Source organism: Capricornis sumatraensis, chromosome 20, assembly GCF_032405125.1.
Source record: "Capricornis sumatraensis isolate serow.1 chromosome 20, serow.2, whole genome shotgun sequence".
In the NCBI taxonomy this organism is placed as follows: domain Eukaryota; kingdom Metazoa; phylum Chordata; class Mammalia; order Artiodactyla; family Bovidae; genus Capricornis; species Capricornis sumatraensis.
In genome coordinates, this window is record NC_091088.1 from 64,193,427 (window position 1) to 64,211,231 (window position 17,805).

Sequence of the window (17,805 nt, forward strand, 5' to 3'; positions counted from 1 at the left end):
ATGATGTTTCTTGAGATAGTCTTGCTTAATAACTTTATTTTTTTCCATATTCTTTTTTGCCATGATTTTTAATTCTCCAAGAAGTTTTTTTATTTTACTATTGTGACATTTTTTTTTTTGGCATAGTCTAGGACTCTTCTAATATCAAATCGCTATTTTATTAATGGAAAAAAAAGCAAAGAAAGTCTTTGGCTTCTGTTAATGCCTTGCTATGTAAATTTAAATTGATAAAATTGTATTTGTACTTTTGTATATGGTAATTTTCTTATGAATTGAGTTCAAGTGTTTTGTTTTTTTTTTAATGTTTTTAATAGTTTTATTTTGGTAGCCTAATATAGAATCCTGTTGACAAACTCAGCTGAGTACAAAGGATATATTTTTATCATCTGAAATATGCTGAAATACATGTGAATAAAAGGAAGACATAAAATTGTCCAAAAAAATATGTCAAGAGACAAATCCTCTCATGTCAGTTAATTTTTTATAGATAAGCATGCATGCATGTGCAAATCTGTGGTTTAGATAGAAGACATCATGATTTAAAAACTACATATCACCTTTTTTTTTTTTCAGTTGAAATTATGTTATCAGTATAATCTGTGGCCTTGGAATTTTCTAAGCAATCCTGTTAGTGTTTTAAGTAGTAGTTACTAACACTTGTGTTTCTGTATCCACTTCTATAATGACCTTTCATGCCATTCCACATTGTTCACCTTGGACTTTTTTTTTTTCCACATTAATACAATGTTTATTTGTTTTCCTTCTGTCAAACACTGAGCCCACCACTTTCCCCAGGCTTCCTGGGGAGTTCCACGAAAGGGAACATACAGGGCAGACGCAGGAGAAAGAGCTATGGGAGGTGGAAACAGCTCCTTCACATCGTGAAGAAGATGAGCTAGACCACCATCAGGCAAAACAGCCCATAGCCTTTGAGAGGGCCAAGCCCATGGCGTAGAAGAGCTACTGTATCAGAGCAGGGTTCCTGGCATAACAGTGATGAAGCACCCGAACACAGTCCCACTTCCAGCCCCGGAGCCAGCCACCCCTGCTGTGGCAGTTCCAGCCCCAGGGAACTTGGCTGCTGTGTCAGAGTCCTTTGAAGTGGCACTGGTTTGGAAGCTGTGGCTAGGAATAAGTGAGATGGTCTGGGGACCTGGGGCTGCCAAGCTGCTGTGGCTCTCATCAGTCAGTGTCTCCAGTCCTTCACCACCACTGTGGACAGTGATCACTCAACAGAGGGAGGAGGTTCTTCCGATCAGGGAGGAGGTGGAGACGAATTTGGCGCAGGCATCCATTTTCAGGGGATGAAGGCCATCCATTTTCAGGGGATGAAGGCCTGAGGCCCGAGAGCTGCTTCCCCTGCAGAGAAGACAGAGGGGCAGGGAGGAGGCTCACCTTGGACTTCTTTCAAGTTTTCTTTAGGAGCCCTCTGTCAAAGGACTTCCAATGTTCTCTGTATTACTTAACTGTTAGATGCTTAAGCTTCAGTTGCTGAGCCCAAGCCTCTGAGTTCAGGTGCTTCGTGTAATATTTCTTACCTTCTTGATATGAGTCAAGTTTCTCAGAGTGTCTGTGACACAGTTTTTCTTCTGTAAGGTGGGAACAGATGGTTCTTTAATGAGCTATTATATTGATGACGGGTTCTTGCCTGTAAAGTACTTATTTAATGTTTAGAGTAATACTACAGTAATTTAGAGCAACAGGAAGCCTCAGGCACTTTTGGTCCTTGCTGCTGTTATCAACGTCATAACTGAAACTTTTGACCTTCCCATTAAAAGTGCCATGGACTTTGTCATCTCTGAAGACACCACTCATGCTGTACCTCATCTAGATAATGAATTGCACTCACTGGGTAGAACATAATATCTGACACTTCTGTATAGCCAAAACAGTGTTGAGCTTTATTTTTATATATTTCATGGATTTTGAACAGTGATGAAAAATCTGTATTAATTGGAGGATCTCATAAGGCCATATGAGAAAGCATAAGAAATTAAAATTAAGAGATGCATAATTTCTCCAGATACCCCTTCATGGATCTGTTAGTACACATACTTCAACCAAGTCAATCCGTACCCCTTCTCTTTTGCATGAAAATGAGAACTTTTCATGGCCCTTTTGGTGACATGTGGTTTCATTTCAGGAACGACTGACCTCTGAGGATGTGGCCATCAAATTCACTCAAGAGGAGTGGGAATTCCTGGACCCTGCTCAGAGGGCCTTATACAGGGACGTGATGCTGGAGACCTACAGGAACCTGCTGTCTGTGGGTGAGGATGACTTCCTTCCAGAGCTGCCCTTGGGTATCTGCATTTTCCCTGTGTGCCCCTTGGGAGGCCTTGATGTCTTTCATCTGAGAGTTCTGGTGACTGGGGCATGACACAGCTTCACAAGGTTAAACTGACCCTCTTCAGATGCTGTGTCTGTTTCATGTCATATCTGAGGTTGTCCCAGAGCTTAATTATGTACAAAGCTCACTGGCAAATGTTAAAAAAAAAAACACCAAAAAACCCGATTTCCTATTTTCTGCCTTTTGACTTTTGGCTCAGTGTTTAAAAAAATCCACAGCTCTTTAGATTTGTTTCTTCTGATAACCCTGAGTATCTATTTCTTTTTATTTGTTTTTAATTGCTTTTTTTTTTGGCTCCACCATTCTGCAGGTGGGATCTTAGTTCCCTAAGAATCAAACCTGCACCCCCTGCATTGGAAGTGAGAGTCTTAACCACTGGATCACCAGATGAGTCTCAGAATTTCTGTTTCTGATCTGAATATTATCTTCACATTGGAGCCTGAGAAAAAGCTCTGGATAGTGGGGAGTGATGTAAAAATAGCCAAAAATACAACATATAAAGAAGAATGAGTATCTCAAAAGGGCTGTTTTTTTTCTGTTTAGGAGTGGGACAAGCTGGTGGAGTGGCTCCGCTGTGGTTGTTACTTAGGAAAATGTAAGGAGAGTAGCTAGAGAGATTGTCTTTTTGATCCTAGATTCTACGAGGGGAGCATATGTGAATCTCGCAGGCTCTTAGCTTGCCGTCTGTAGGTCGAGCGCATGGTCCCATCTCAAGATGCTGTAATGTCTGACCTTCATGTTGTATTATTTTTACTTTTGTGCTGCTCTACCCAGTCTGGGAATGTCAGCTGTTCCCGATGTTACATTCTCCTTACTTTGTATCATTTTACCATCTAAATTTCTTTGAAATATATCCCTGAGGGTCTGAAAGTTTATCTGGTTTCCTTGCTGTGATAATCCACCTATGTTTAATTGGCAGCCTCTGCTGAGTCTCTGTGGAGTGGATTTACTAGCAGACACTAGTCCTAATGTTATTTTCTTGCTCTGCACAAACTCACCACTTGAAGCTATCCAGTAGAGTGGTCAGTATGTTCTAGGATTATGAGAGAGAAAGTATCACGAGAGCCTGATACATCTTTCCAGGTTATTTTCTGGCTTTGGAGACTCTGTCAAGGGCACCATGACAGTGTTGTTGATGTGTATCAAGGAGCATATATTTTAGCCTCTGTAAATGGTATGGGAATTTATCCCAGGACAACTTTGTCCAAGTTCACAGTCTCATATCTATGGGGCTATTGGTTGCACTGTTGTTCTGTGCATTGTCAGTATTTTTTTATTTTATCATTGAGTTCAAAGTTCTGTGTTACTCTTACTGTTTCTGTTTTGTATTTGCAACCCGTTGGATGGTTGATTGGGGAATGATCCCTACGGCAGAACTGGTGATCTCAGTCCCTCTTAAAATTCTTTATATATTCTTTATACTCATTTACTATCAGATGTATGATTTCCACATATTTTCTCTTTTACTGTTGATTGTCTTTTCAAACTCACTGTACTTTAATGCATAGTTCAGTTCAGTTCAGTTGCTCAGTCATGTCTGACTCTTTGTTACCCCATGAATCGCAGCACACCAGGCTTCCCTGTTCATCACCAACCCCTAGAGTTTACTCAAACTCGTGCATCGAGTTGGTGATGCCATCTAGCCATCTCAGCCTCTGTCATCCCTTTCTGTTCCTGCCCCCAATCCCTCCCCACATCAGGGTCTTTTCCAATGAGTCAAATCTTCCCCTGAGGTGGCCAAAGTATTGGAGTTTCAGCTTCAGCATCAGTCCTTCCAATGAACACCCAGGACTGATCTTGTTTAGGATGACTAGTTTGATCTCCTTGCAGTCCAAGGGACTCTCAAGAGTCTTCTCCAACACCACAGTTCAAAGGCATCAATTCTTTGGCACTCAGCTTTCTTCACAGTCCAACTCTGACATCCATACCTGAGCACTGGAAAAACCATAGCCTTGACTCGATGGACGTTTGTTGGGGAAGTAATGTTAATGCCCCTGCTTTTGAATATGCTATCTAGGTTGGTCACAACTTTCCTTCCAAGGAGTAAGCGTCTTTTAATTTCATGGCTGTAGTTTATAATTTTGATATAGTTCAAGTTATTAATATCTGGTATTATTTTGTGGCCTGTACATCTGGTAAATCATTTGTGGGTCCAATTTCCAGAAACATTTCCTGCGTGTTTACTTCTAGGAGTTTTATACATTTGGGACTTAGGTTTAGGTCTTTGAACCATTTTGAGTTTGTTTTTGTCTATAGTGTAAGATAATGTTTCAAGTAAATTCTTTTGCTGGTGGGTATTCAGTTTTGTCAACATGTCTTATTTCATAGACTGCTTCCAGCATTTAGTCGTTTTTATACCCTTGTGAAACATTGTTTGAATATCTCCGGAAGAGGTGTTTTTGTTTTTGTTTTAACCATTCTTTTTAGGTATGCTGCTGCTAAATCGCGTCAGTCATGTCCGACTTTGTGCAACCCCACAGACGGCAGCCCACCAGGCTCCTCTGTCCCTGGGATTCTCCAGGAAAGAACTCTGGAGTGGGTTTCCATTTTCTTCTCCAATGCATGTGCAACACCATACACAGCAGCCCACCAGTCTCCTCTGTCCCTGGGATTCTCCAAGCAAGAATGATGGAGTGGGTTGCCATTTCCTTCTCCCCTTGTTAGGTATAGTTAACTTACAATGTTGTGTTTCAGGTATACAGCAATTCACAAGATACTTAATATAGTTCCCTGAGCTATATCGTAGGTTCTTGTTGTTTATCTATTTTATATATATATTCAGTTCAGTTCAGTCACTCAGTCATGTCCGACTCTGCGACCCCATGAATTGCAGCACACCAGGCCTCCCTGTTCAGCACCATCCTCTGGAATTCACCCAAACCCACATCCATTGAGTCCGTGATGCCATCCAGCCATCTCATCCTCTGTCGTCCCCTTCTCCTCCCGCCCCCAATCCCTCCCAGCATCAGCGTCTTTTCCAGTGAGTCAGCTCTTCTCATGACATGGCCAAAACTGGAGTTTCAGCTTTAGCATCATTCCTTCCAAAGAAATCCAAGGTTTGATCTCCTTCAGAATGGACTGGTTGGATCTCCTTGCAGTCCAATGGACTCTCAAGAGTCTTCTCCAACACCACAGTTCAAAAGCATCAAGTCTTCGACACTCAGCCTTCTTCACAGTCCAATTCTCACATCCATACATGACCACAGGAAAAACCATAGCCTTGATTAGACGGACCTCAGTCGGCAAAGTTATGTCTCTGCTTTTGAATATGGTATCTAGGTTGGTCATAACTTTTCTTCCAAGGAGTAAGTGTCTTTCAATTTCATGGCTGCAGTCACCATCCGCAGTGATTTTGGAGCCCCAAAAAACAAAGTCTGACACTGTTTTCCACTGTTTCCCCATCTATTTCCCATAAAGTGATGGGACCGGATGCCATGATCTTCGTTTGCTGAATGTTGAGCTTTAAGCCAACATTTTCGCTCTCCTCTTTCACTTTCATCAAGAGGCTTTTTAGCTCCTCTTCACTTTCTGCCATAAGGGTGGTGTCATCTGCATATCTGAGGTTATTGATATTTCTCCCGGCAATCTTGATTCCAGCTTGTGCCTCTTCCAGTCCAGCGTTTCTCACGATGTACTCTGCACATAAGTTAAATAAGCGTGGTGACAATATACAGCCTTGACGTACTCGTTTTCCTATTTGGAACCAGTCTGTTGTTCCATGTCCAGTTCTACCTGTTGCTTCCTGACCTGCATACAGATTTCTTAAGAGGCAGGTCAGGTGGTCTGGTATTCCCATCTCTTTCAGAATTTTCCACAGTTTCATGTGATCCACACAGTCGAAGGCTTTGGCATAGTCAATAAAGCAGAAATAGATGTTTTTCTGGAACGCTCTTGCTTTCTTGATGATCCAGCGGATGTTGGCAATTTGATCTCTGGTTCCTATGCCTTTTCTAAAACCAGCTTGAACATCAGGAAGTTCACGGTTCACGTATTGCCGAAGCCTGGCTTGCAGAATATATATTAGTTTGTATATCTTCGGACTCCTAATTTATCTCTCCGTTTCCTGCCCCAGCCACCATCCTGCACTATCCCCTTTGGTAACCGTAAGTTTGTTTCTTATGCTGGTGAGTTTATTTTGTGAATAAGTTCATTTGTGTCATTTGTTTCAGTTCAACATATAATATCCCATGATATTTGTCTTTCTCTGTCTGATTTCACTTAGAATACTCCCTAAGTCTGTCTATATTGCTGCAAAAGGCATTACTTCATTGTGTTTTATGCTGTGGAGGTGGCAACCCACTCCAGTGTTCTTGCCTGGAGAATTTCATAAACAGGGCAGTTTGCAGGCTGCAGGCCATGGGATCTTAAAGAGTTGGACGTGGCTGAGCTACTTTCACTTCACAATATTTCCCATGTAGGTACCACATATTCTTTATCCCTTTGTCTGTCAGTGAACATTTAGGTTGCTGCCATGTTTTGCCTCATGTAAATAGTGCTACTAAAACATTGGGGTGCATGTGTCATTTTGAATTCGTTTTCATCCTTTCTGGATATATGCCCAGGGTTGGAATTGCTGATTCATGTGATAGCTCTATAGTTAGTTCTTTATGGAACCTCCATGCTATCCTCCAAAGTGGCAGTACCAATTTATGTTCCTTCCAACAGTGTAGGAGGGTTCTCTTTTCTCCACACCCTCTCAAGCATTTATTGTTTGTAGACTTTTTGGTGGTGGTCATTCTGACCAGTGTGAGGTGATACTATTTTGTGGTTTTGATTTGCATTTCTCTCCTAAGTAGAGACATCAAACATCTTTTCAGGTGACTGTTGGTCATCTGTTTGTCTCCTTTGGAGAAATACCTGTTTTGATCTTCTGCCCAGTTTTTGATTGGGTTGTTTGTTTGTTTGTTTTATATTAAGCTGTATGAACTGTTTGCATATTTTGGAAATAAATCCCTGATAGGGAGCATCATTTGCCTATATAGTCTCGTAGTCCAAAAGTTGTATTTTTGTTCTTTTTTTTGGTTTCCTTCGCTTTGCAAAAAGGTTTTAAATTTAATTAGGTCTCATTTGTTTGATTTTGCTTTTATTACCATGACTCCAAGAGATAGATTCAAAAAAATTTTGCTGACATTTATGTCAGTGTTTTGCATTTGTTTTCCACTATGAATTTCATAGTATCTGGTCTTGCATTTAGATGTTTAACACATTTTGAGTTTATTTTTGTATGTAGTGTTAGAGAATGTTGTAATTTCATTCTTTTTCATGTAACTATCCATTTATCCCAGCGTCACTTATTAAAGAGACTTCTTCATTCTATATTCTTTCTTCCTTGTTATATAGAATAATTGACTCTAAGTAAATTGGTTTATTTCTGGGTTTTCTGTCCTGTTCTACTGATCTGTGTTTCTGTTTTGTGCCATCATCATACCACTTCCCTGGTGGCTCAGACGGTAAAGTGTCTGCCTACAATGCAGGAGACCCAGGTGCAATCCCTAAGTCCAGAAGATCTCTGGAGAAGGAAATGGCAACTCACTTCAGTATTCTTGCCTGGAAAATCCCATGGACAGAGGAACTGGGTAGGCTACAGTCCATGGGGTCGCAAAGAGTCAGACATGACTGAGCGACTTCACTTTTACTCTGATGACTATAAGTTTGTAGTATGGTCTGAACTCAGGGAACATGATTCCTCCAGCTCTGTTCTTCCTTCTCAAGATTGATTTAGATATCAGAGTCTTTTGTATTTTGGTACAAATTAAGTTTTTCTTTGTTTTATGAAATATGTCGTTGTTAATTTGATAAGAGTTGCATTGAATATGTAGATTGCCTTGGATAGTATGGTCATTTTGACTGTTATTTCTTTCAATCCAAGAACACAGTATATGTTTCCATCTGTTTGTGTCATCTTTGCTATCAGTCATCAGCATCTTATAGTTTCATGAATACAGTTCTTTTGACTTTTTAGGTAGGTTTATTCCTTAGAATTTTATTCTTTTCTCTGAGATGGTGAATGGGATTGTTTCATTAATTTTACTTTCTCATGTATCATTATTAGTGTATAGACATGCAGCAGTTTTCTATATATTTTGTATCCAGCAAGTTTACTCTGTTCATTGATAAGGTCTAGTAGTCATCTGGTGGCTTCTTCGGGATTTTCTGTGTATAGCATCATAGTGACAGTTTTACTTCTTTCTTCTTCTTCTTTTTTTTTTTTACTTGAATTCCTTTTATTTATTTTTCTTTTCTGACTGTTGTGGCTAGGACTTCGAAAAATTTGTCCAGTAAAAGTGGCAATAGTGAACATTCTTGTCTTATTCATGTTGTTAAGGGGAATGCTTTCAGTTTTTCCTTGTTGAGTATGATGTTAGCTGTGTGTTGGACATATACAGTCTTAATCATGCTGAGGTAGGGACCATCTGTGCTGACTTTCTGAAGGGTTTTTATCATAAATGGCACTTGAATTTTGTGAGAAACTTTTCTGCATCTATTGATGATCATATGGTTTTTAGTCTTCAGCTGTTACTGTGGTGTATCATAGTGATTAACTTGTGGATATTGAGAAATCTTGCATCCCTGCAATAAATCCCACTTGCTCATGGTATGATCCTTTTATGTCCTTTAATGTGTTAGTAACTGTTTGAATCTGCTCTTTTGGACTCAGGGGAGGTCTAGGAGAATAAAACCTTTTTCTACAAAAAGGTGTTGGATGCCTCAGAAAGGCTTTTGTAACTGGGAAGGTCCTCCAGAGTCAGTTTCAGTCCCTCCTTTGATGCTCCTCGATCTTGAGATGAACATGTGTGGAAGAAGAAACGAAGTAAATGTCCAATAGAGAGGTTAATCATGCTTGGCAGAGGAACCCAGGTTTAGATAGCCTTTTCCTGGATTTTCCTTCTGATTTCTGCTAATAAGATTCTTACACAATATCCTGGAATATTGTATATGCTTTTCTTGAATATAAGCATTCCATTGTAACTTAAAAAATTCACAGTTGGATACATTGCGTTGTAAATAGTATAACAGGTATTATCCTGCTTTCTCCATATATCACAGTCACTTTTAAAATCTCTCTTGTTTCTGTCCCATGCCCATAGTATAATGCCCATGAACTTGCTGAACCAGTTCTTTTCTTTTAAGGTCAGTATGTTAGTTTGCGCTCTCAGTTATTTTCACAAAGACATGGCAGTCACAAGCTGATATCTGACATAAACCTGTGTACCCTATGCTCCACGCAGACCCTTTCTTCGTCCTGACCATTCCTCACATAGTACTTTGATATGGACGGAAACATCGTTCTTACCTACCACATCCCTCCACCTTTTACATACTCTCACTGTAAAGATAATCTCTGGTCATTTATTGAACAAGTTTCTCAGGACATGACCTAAATCACTCTGTGCATCCATGATGACTCACAACCCATTTCTAGATGGGATGGTTGAATAATAGTTAAACAGACTACTTCTGTATTGTATCTTCCTTGATATTTTCTTTCCAAGTTCCTTGTATTTTTTTTTAATATTTTGTAATCTATTTATTCAGTGGGTGGTCATGTTTACAAATAAGTTTTCTCAGTCTGTATGTTCAGATTCATATCCTGTTTCTATTACCACTTTGTGCACCAATTGGGTGTGTCTCCTGCTCTGATTAGAGAAAAACATGTTAATTTACCTCAAGCCTTTCAAAGCAAATTAGTGCTGTTGGTTGGCTTACAGTAGTGCATGTTTTATAGTAAATACTCAAAATTTACTTTTGTTTAAAAAATGTAATATCTATATTCTCTCATGTTCTTTATGATATGATGTTATCTACATTATATCTTTTTAAAATTTTATTAATTTTATAATTGAAGTATAATTGCTTTACAGAATTTTGTTGTCTGTCAGACCTCAACTACATTATATCTTGTATGCTTTTCACTTGCAACATTTTTCAGCAATATTGTGTCTGACCCTAGTCAATAAATACCCAAAGCACTCACTTTTTATTTATTATATTTTGGTGCCATTAAACCAGGTAATTAAGAATAGTGCATGGCTAGAGAGAAGCCTTCCTTGGTGGCTCAGTGGTAAAGAATTCACCTGCTAATGCAGAAGATGCAGGTTTGATCCCTGAGTCAAGAAGATCCCATGGAGAAGGAAATGGCAACCCACTCCATTATTCTTGCCTGGGAAATCCCATGGACAGAGGAGTCCGGTGGGCTACAGTCCATGGGGTCGCAAAGAGTCAGACATGACTGAGCGACTAAACAACAATATAGGTATGCATTGCTTTGATTATTGGCTGTTAGAAAACTGGTGACTATTTTACATCTTAATTTATGTGTCATTTACAGATGATGGTCTTTTAGCATATATTCTGCAATACAGCTGACACATACTACTTGTTAACATTGTAAAATGCCTTTTCTTTTTGGGTATGTAGTTCTATAGCAGATTTAGAAAACTATGTTGTTTCCAAAAAATTGTTTTAGTCATATTCTTCATTTTCTCATTTGTTTTCAATTGTAAACAACCAATTATGTATAGTTACTTGCGTAAGCTTGCTTTTGGATTATTTACTATCACAATATGTAATATATTGTTTAGAATTTATTTATGTACAGTAAGTATACAAAATACAATGATAGTGTAATGTTTTTCTTTTCAATTTGAGACAACTGTTGATTGATAGGTTCCTAGGGGTCCTGGTAGAAAAATACTCCTGTTTCTGAGAGTTGGCATAAGATTGTCCAATGTGAGTGTGTTTGGCATATGGTTTTTAAAACTAAGCTACCTTAACAGTGAATTTATGTTATCATGCTTTCTTAAGTTAAGAATTCTATTCCTTTAGTGTTTCTAAAAACTTAAGGTCATCATTGTGGTGTTTCATAACTTGGTGTTAAGTATTACTTTTAGTGTAATCTATATTCACCATGAAAGATTTATTTTTGAATTATTGTGAGCAGGATACCTGTGGTTCTTTTTATCTTGTAGATATCTCTCCTACACATGTGATCAAGGATTTCCAACCCAAAGTGAACAGTGATAAACGAGAAACATTCCAAACATTGATGCTGGGAAGACCTAAAAGCTGTAAAATCAAACATGTTCATCTTTGGGAAAGTCAGGAAAATATGTGTGACTTTGAGTGTCAGGGGAGAGATGACAAAAGAAATTACAAAGGCACACCTGTAAGCCTTAATGGAAGTGTGACTGATGGAAGAGATTCATATGATGGAAAGGATGCAGGAATCAAGCCCTTTGGAAACAGGCTTGGATTTAAGTCTCAGGAGAAACTGCAGATACTTCAAACTGGCAGGATAATTTCTGAATATAATAGCGTTGAGAGGTCTGTCGACAACAGTTTCTCATTTTCAGCACTTCAAAGAATTCCTCCTTGTGTCCAAACCAGTGTTTCTAATATATATGGGAATGATTTTATGAATCCTTCAGTAGTATTGCAAGACCTCAAAGCACACAGGGAAAAACCTTACAAATGTGATGAGTGTGGCAAGGCCTTTCGTGTAAAGTCAGTCCTTTTAAGTCATCAGACAGTTCATACTGGAGACAAACCTTACAAATGTGATAAGTGTGGCAAGGCCTTTACTCACAGCTCAAACCTCAGGAGACATCAGAAAATTCATGCAGGACAGAAATTTAAATGTGATACATGTGACAAAGTCTTCAGCCGAAATGAAAACCTTGCTGGTCATCAGAGGGTTCATACTGGAGAGAAACCTTACAAATGTGATGAGTGTGGCAAAGTCTTTTCTCACAGATCAACCCTCAGGAGACATCAGAAAATTCATATAGGAATGAAATTATTTAAATGTGATATATGTGACAAAGTCTGCAGCCGAAATGCAGACCTTGCTGTTCATCAGAGGGTTCATACTGGAGAGAAACCTTACAAATGTAATGAATGTGGCAAGCAGTATAGTTACTCTTCACAGTTAATAAGTCATAAGAGACTTCATACTGGAGAGAAACCTTACAAATGTGATGAGTGTGGCAAGGGCTTTCGTGTTAAAACCTTCCTTATAAGTCATCAGACAGTTCATACTGGTGAGAAACCTTACAAATGTGATGAGTGTGGCGAGGCCTTTCGTCTAAAGTCAACCATTTTTAGGCATCAGACAGTTCATACTGCAGAGAAACCTTACAAATGTGATGAGTGTGGCAAGGCCTTTACTCACAGCTCATACCTTAGGAGCCATAAGAAAATGCATACAAGAAAGAAATTATTTAAATGTGATATATGTGACACAATCTTTAGACGAAATGTACACCTTGCTGGTCATCAGAGGGTTCATACTAGAGAGAAACATTACAAATGTGATGAGTGTGGCAAAGCCTTTTGTGTAAAGTCAGTCCTTTTAAGGCATCAGACAATTCATACTGGAGAGAAACCTTACAAATGTGATGAGTGTGGCAAGGCCTTTCGTCTTAAAACCTTCCTTATAAGTCATCAGACAGTTCATACTGGTGAGAAACCCTACAAATGTGATGAGTGTGGCAAGACCTTTCGTCTAAAGTCAACCATTTTTAGGCATCAGACAGTTCATACTGGAGAGAAACCTTACAAATGCGATGAGTGTGGCAAGACCTTTCATGTAAAGTCAATGCTTTTAAGTCATCAGACAGTTCATACTGGAGAGAAGCAAGGACAAATGTGATGAGTGTGGCAACAGCTTTCGTGTAAAGTCAATCCTTTCAAGTCATCAGACAGTTCATACTGGAGAGAAACGTTACAAATGTGAGGAGTGTGGCAAGGCCTGATGTAGGGAACAAGGTATAAGGAAGGTTGAGGAGACTCTCAACAAGGGCTGAACATTCTTGCAAACGAGATGTTCAGTCAAGAATCCTCTGTTCCCGTGGGGAAAGAACATTTATTGCACACAAGGATGTTTCTTTGATTCCTCAAAAGGAACAGACCCTGGGACAAAACGGATTCTAAGTTGATAAGGAAGTTCCCGAAAAAGTCTTAGCTGCAGTAAATAAGTTAAGGTAAAGGTTATCTCACCCTGTGCCTGGGCACTATGTAGTCGCTGAATTATGGTTTTTGGCAACTTGCCCTGTAGATTGTTGTGCAAAAGATACAAAGTAAAGCAGCTGCAAGAAGCAGCAGTTGTAAAGTAAAAAGATTCAAACCACTCTGCAGTGTTGGTGTTTCATTCCGTCGCCAGCATCTGGCGCCCAGCGTGGGGCACAACCAAACCGAAAGGGTAAGCACCCCAGGGCAAAACGCTGAAAGGGGGACTTTCGGCAAAAAGAAAAAAAGAAAAGAACCGAAAGGGTAAGCACCCCAGGGCGAGATGCTGAAAGGGGGACTTTTGGGAAAAAGAAAATAAGAGAAAAAGAACAGAAAAAAGAGAAAAGAAAAAGAAAAAACCATGGGGAATTCCCCGTCTTTAAAATCACAATATATGGAGCTGGTTAAGGGGCTCCTGCATTCTATAGGAATTACAACGTCTACTCGCCGTTTGAATAAGTTGTTCTGCCTCATAGAGCAGCATTGCTATTGGTTTCAATATCAAACAAAAGTACAGCTGAATTTGAAGGAATGGAAAGTGCTATAGAAGAACTTGAGAAAGCAACATCAAAAAGGAAATGTGATTCCTTTAAGGCTGTGGACTCTATGTAGCGCCATAATGCAAGCTTTAAAATTAATGGCTGCTGATGGTGAGGCTGTCTCATGTTCTCTTAAGGATGATTCCCTGTATGAGTATGTGCCTGTAGGTGAGGAGAAGGAAGGCAAATGTGAGGAGGGGGCTTCACCTTGGCCTCCGCCCAAACCTCCGGATGACAGTACAGATTCATTCACAGAGACAGACAGAGATGTGAGTTTGGGGGAGGATTCAGATTCTATAGAGGCAATGACCACTGCCTTTTGGAAGGTTTTATTAAATAGAAAACAAACTTCCAAGGCTGTTAACCCTTCTGCACCACCTTATGCATCCCTATTTCCAGTAGCTGTCGACAAGGCTGAGGTAGGGAGAGAGAGTCAGTGGTTTTGGAAGTACAGGACAAAGTATATTTTGGGAAATGCTTATTAATGACTCTCGTCCTTTAATGTCACTGATTATTGAAGATAGACAGTTTGAAGGATTAGTGGATACAGGAGCAGATGTTTCGGTTATTTCTCTCCAGCAGTGGCCTAATGACTGGAAAAAAGAAAAAAGTCCTCTTGTTTTAACAGGCTTAGGATCTATAGCAGATGTGTGGAGAAGCGCTCAACCTTTGTCATGCCAATTGTCTAATGGAAAAAAAGTAGTTATTTCTTTTTACATTGTTAATACACCTATTAATATCTGGGGAAGAGATCTTTTACTTTCTTTAGGAACAACACTCACCATCTCGTCGGAAAACTTGCAGCCACTGCTCAGATTCCTTGAGCTCTCCCATTGAAATGGTTAACTGATGTCCCTAAATGGGTTGAGCAGTGGCCACTTCCAAAAGTGAAGCTTGAGGCTTTAGAACAATTAGTAGAAGAACAGCTTCAATCTGGCCATATGGAACCTTCCACGTCTGCTTGGAATTCTCCTGTTTTTGTCATTAAGAAAAAATCTGGTAAATGGAGAATGTTGACTGATTTAAGGGAAGTTAACAAATGTATAGAACCTATTGGAGCTTTGCAATTAGGTCTCCCTTCTCCTGCTTTGATTCCACAGAATTGGTTTTTGATGGTTTTAGATTTGAAGGATTGCTTTTTTACTATTCCTTTGCAAATAAAAGATAGAAATAAATTTGCTTTTACTATTCCAGTGTATAATCATGGGCAGTGTCAGTTAACCTTACTATTTGGACAGGAAACTTTACTTTGAATATTAATGATCCTAGAGGGCTGTTTCAAGTTCATTTGCCTATTAATAAATCTTACTCTGCTATAGCATGTGTAAAATTTTCTTATTCTTTACTGTATGGACAATGGATTTGGAATGAAATTTTAGGAGTTATATCATGTTCTGATTGTAACTTAACTCAACGTATAAACCATTCCTGGTGGGAAAATGTTGAAAACAAGATGGTCCATTCCAGTAATTACTCTTTGATTATTGTGAAAGCACGGACTGAACTCTGGTTACCTGTTAATCTTACTCGACCTTGGTCGGACTCGTTTGCTGTCACTCATCTTGTGAATGCTGTACAAACTCTTCTCCATCGATCCCGAAGAATGCTTGGCATCGTCATCGCATCAGTTCTCACTGTGGCTTCAGTAACAGCAACAGCAACTGTAGCAGGTCTTGCTTTGCATCAGGGCATACAGACTGCTGATTTTGTCAGGGAGGGGCATAAAGATGCTCATTTATTGTAGCAACAACAGCATGATTTGGACTCTCAATTGGCTACTGATGTATTGAATTTACAACACACTGTTTCCTGGTTAGGAGATCAAGTGACTGTGTTAGCTACAAAAAATGTGTTAAAATGTGATTGGAACTCATCCCACCTATGTGTAACCCCTGTTCCCTTTAATATGAGTGAGAGTTGGGAAAAAGTGAAAAGATCTTTAGTGGGACACCAGAATTTAACTGCTAAAATTATGGAATTGGAACAAACTATATTGTCAACTTTTAGTAAGACGCTGCCTGATATTCTTGGTTCTGATATACTGAAGAGTCTTCAAGAAGGATTAGATAACCTCAGTCCTTTAGGGCATGTATCTACATTGTTAACAACATCCTTTGTGAATACTTTGTTAATTGTTGCTAACAATTGAAAGAAGCAGCTTTGAGTATTCAAGTTCTTATTCAGCACCTTCAAGAAAAGAAAGGGGGAGATGTAGGGAACAAGGTATAAGGTAGGTTGAGAAGTGCTTGCAAACGAGACTCTCAACCAGGGCTGAACATTCTTGCAAACAAGATGTTCTGCCCAGTGTAGGGAACAAAGTATAAGGAAGGTTGAGAAGTGCTTGCAAATGAGACTCTCAACCAGGGCTAAACATTCTTGCAAATGAGATGTTCAGTCAAGAATCCTCTGTTCCCTTGGGAAAAGAACATTTCTTACACACAAGGATGTTTCTGATTCCTCAAAAGGAACAGACCCAGGGACAAAATGGATTCTAAGTTGATAAGGAAGTTCCCGAAAAAGTCTTAGCTGCAGTAAATAAGTTAAGGTAAAGGTTATCTCGCCCCATGCCTGTGCACTGTATAGTCGCTGGATTATGGTGTTTGGCAACTTGCCCTGTAGATTGTTGTGCAAAAGATGTAAAGCAGCTGCAAGAAGCAGCAGTTGTAAAGTAAAAAGATTCAAACCACTCTGCAGTGTTGGTGTTTCATTCTGTCGCCTGCAGCCTTTACTGACAGCTGAAACCTCAGGAAACATCAGAAAATTCATACAGAAAAGAAATTATTTAAATGTGTTGTATGTGACAAAGTCTTCAGCCGAAATGCACACCTTGCTGGTCATCAGAGGGTTCATACTGGAGAGAAACCTTACCAATGTGATGAGTGTGTCAAGGCCTTTCATGTTAAGTCAATCCTTTTAACTCATCAGACAGTTCATACTGGAGAGAAACCTTACAAATGTGCTGAGTGTGGAAGAGTCTTTGGTCAAAAAACACATCTTTGACTTCATTAGAGAATTCATACTGGAGAGAGACCTTTCAGATGTGATGAGTGTGGCAAGTTCTTCAGTCGAAAGTCACACCTTACAAGTTATCGCAGAATACACATAGAGAAAGCTTTCAAATGTTTCAAGTGTGGAAAATCCTTTACTCAGGTCTCAGCACTCACTAAACATGAGAAAATCCATACATGAGAGAAACGTATGTGAATGTGGTATATGGTAGAAGTCTTCAAAGTTCAAAATTCACGCCCTACTGTTGGTCAGAGAATTCATCTTACTGAGAAACCATACAAATATCATGAGTGTGGCAACATCTTAGGCCTCATGAGAAAATTCATACTGGATAGAAGCCAGATATATATGTAGTTATTAGGTCTATAGAACATGAATTCATTCTAGAAAGATTCCTCACCAATTTCACGAGTGTAAAAAAGAAAAAAAAAAAAAACTCTATCCTCACAGCTCACATCTCGCCATTACTATCAGAGTATCCTGGAGAAAACACACAGCAATGTAATGTGTGTGGCCAGGATCTTACCCAAAATAGGAACATAGTGGAGCCAGACTCAGTGGTTGTGGCAAATCCTTTACCTTTTTCACTGTATGTATTCTCTGATGACTTAATTCAGGTACTCAGCAACTGCAGTACGTCCATATTTGAAGAGAAGCTATAGAGTTCTTTTCATGTAAAAGAAACCCGAATTCTACCTCAGCAAAGATGAGGGATAGTAGTCTGCCATCTTTTTGGTCTCCTCGCTTTCTGAATAAATCACTATTCCTTGCCCAACAAGTAGTCTCTCAGTTTATTGGGCTGTTGTGTGGTGAGCTCTAAGAGCTTGACTTTGGTAATACATTGATCAAATGCATTTGCTACATGTGTTTCATGATGGTCTCTGGGAAGGAATCAGTGAG

The 17,805-nt window shown here is 39.4% G+C and overlaps 1 protein-coding gene across 1 annotated transcript; it reads left to right on the forward strand.

Annotated features, from left to right (window-relative positions):
- Positions 1–996: 996 nt before the first annotated feature.
- Positions 997–16,896, forward strand: LOC138096904 (zinc finger protein 480-like). Its single transcript, XM_068993146.1, has 7 exons — positions 997–1,287; positions 2,144–2,303; positions 11,320–11,854; positions 11,939–12,114; positions 12,199–12,526; positions 12,611–12,943; positions 16,710–16,896. Exons 1-7 carry the CDS (start codon positions 997–999, stop codon positions 16,894–16,896), a joined length of 2,010 nt encoding a protein of 669 aa, XP_068849247.1.
- Positions 16,897–17,805: the final 909 nt, after the last annotated feature.

Coding starts and splice junctions, on each gene's coding strand:
- LOC138096904 (XM_068993146.1), top strand. CDS start 997: ATGAAGCACCCGAACACAGTCCCACTTCCAGCCCCGGAGCCAGCCACC. Junction 2,304..11,319: donor CCTTCCAGAGCTGCCCTTGG/GTATCTGCATTT, acceptor TTTATCTTGTAG/ATATCTCTCCTACACATGTG. Junction 12,527..12,610: donor AAGGCCTTTACTCACAGCTC/ATACCTTAGGAG, acceptor TAGACGAAATGT/ACACCTTGCTGGTCATCAGA.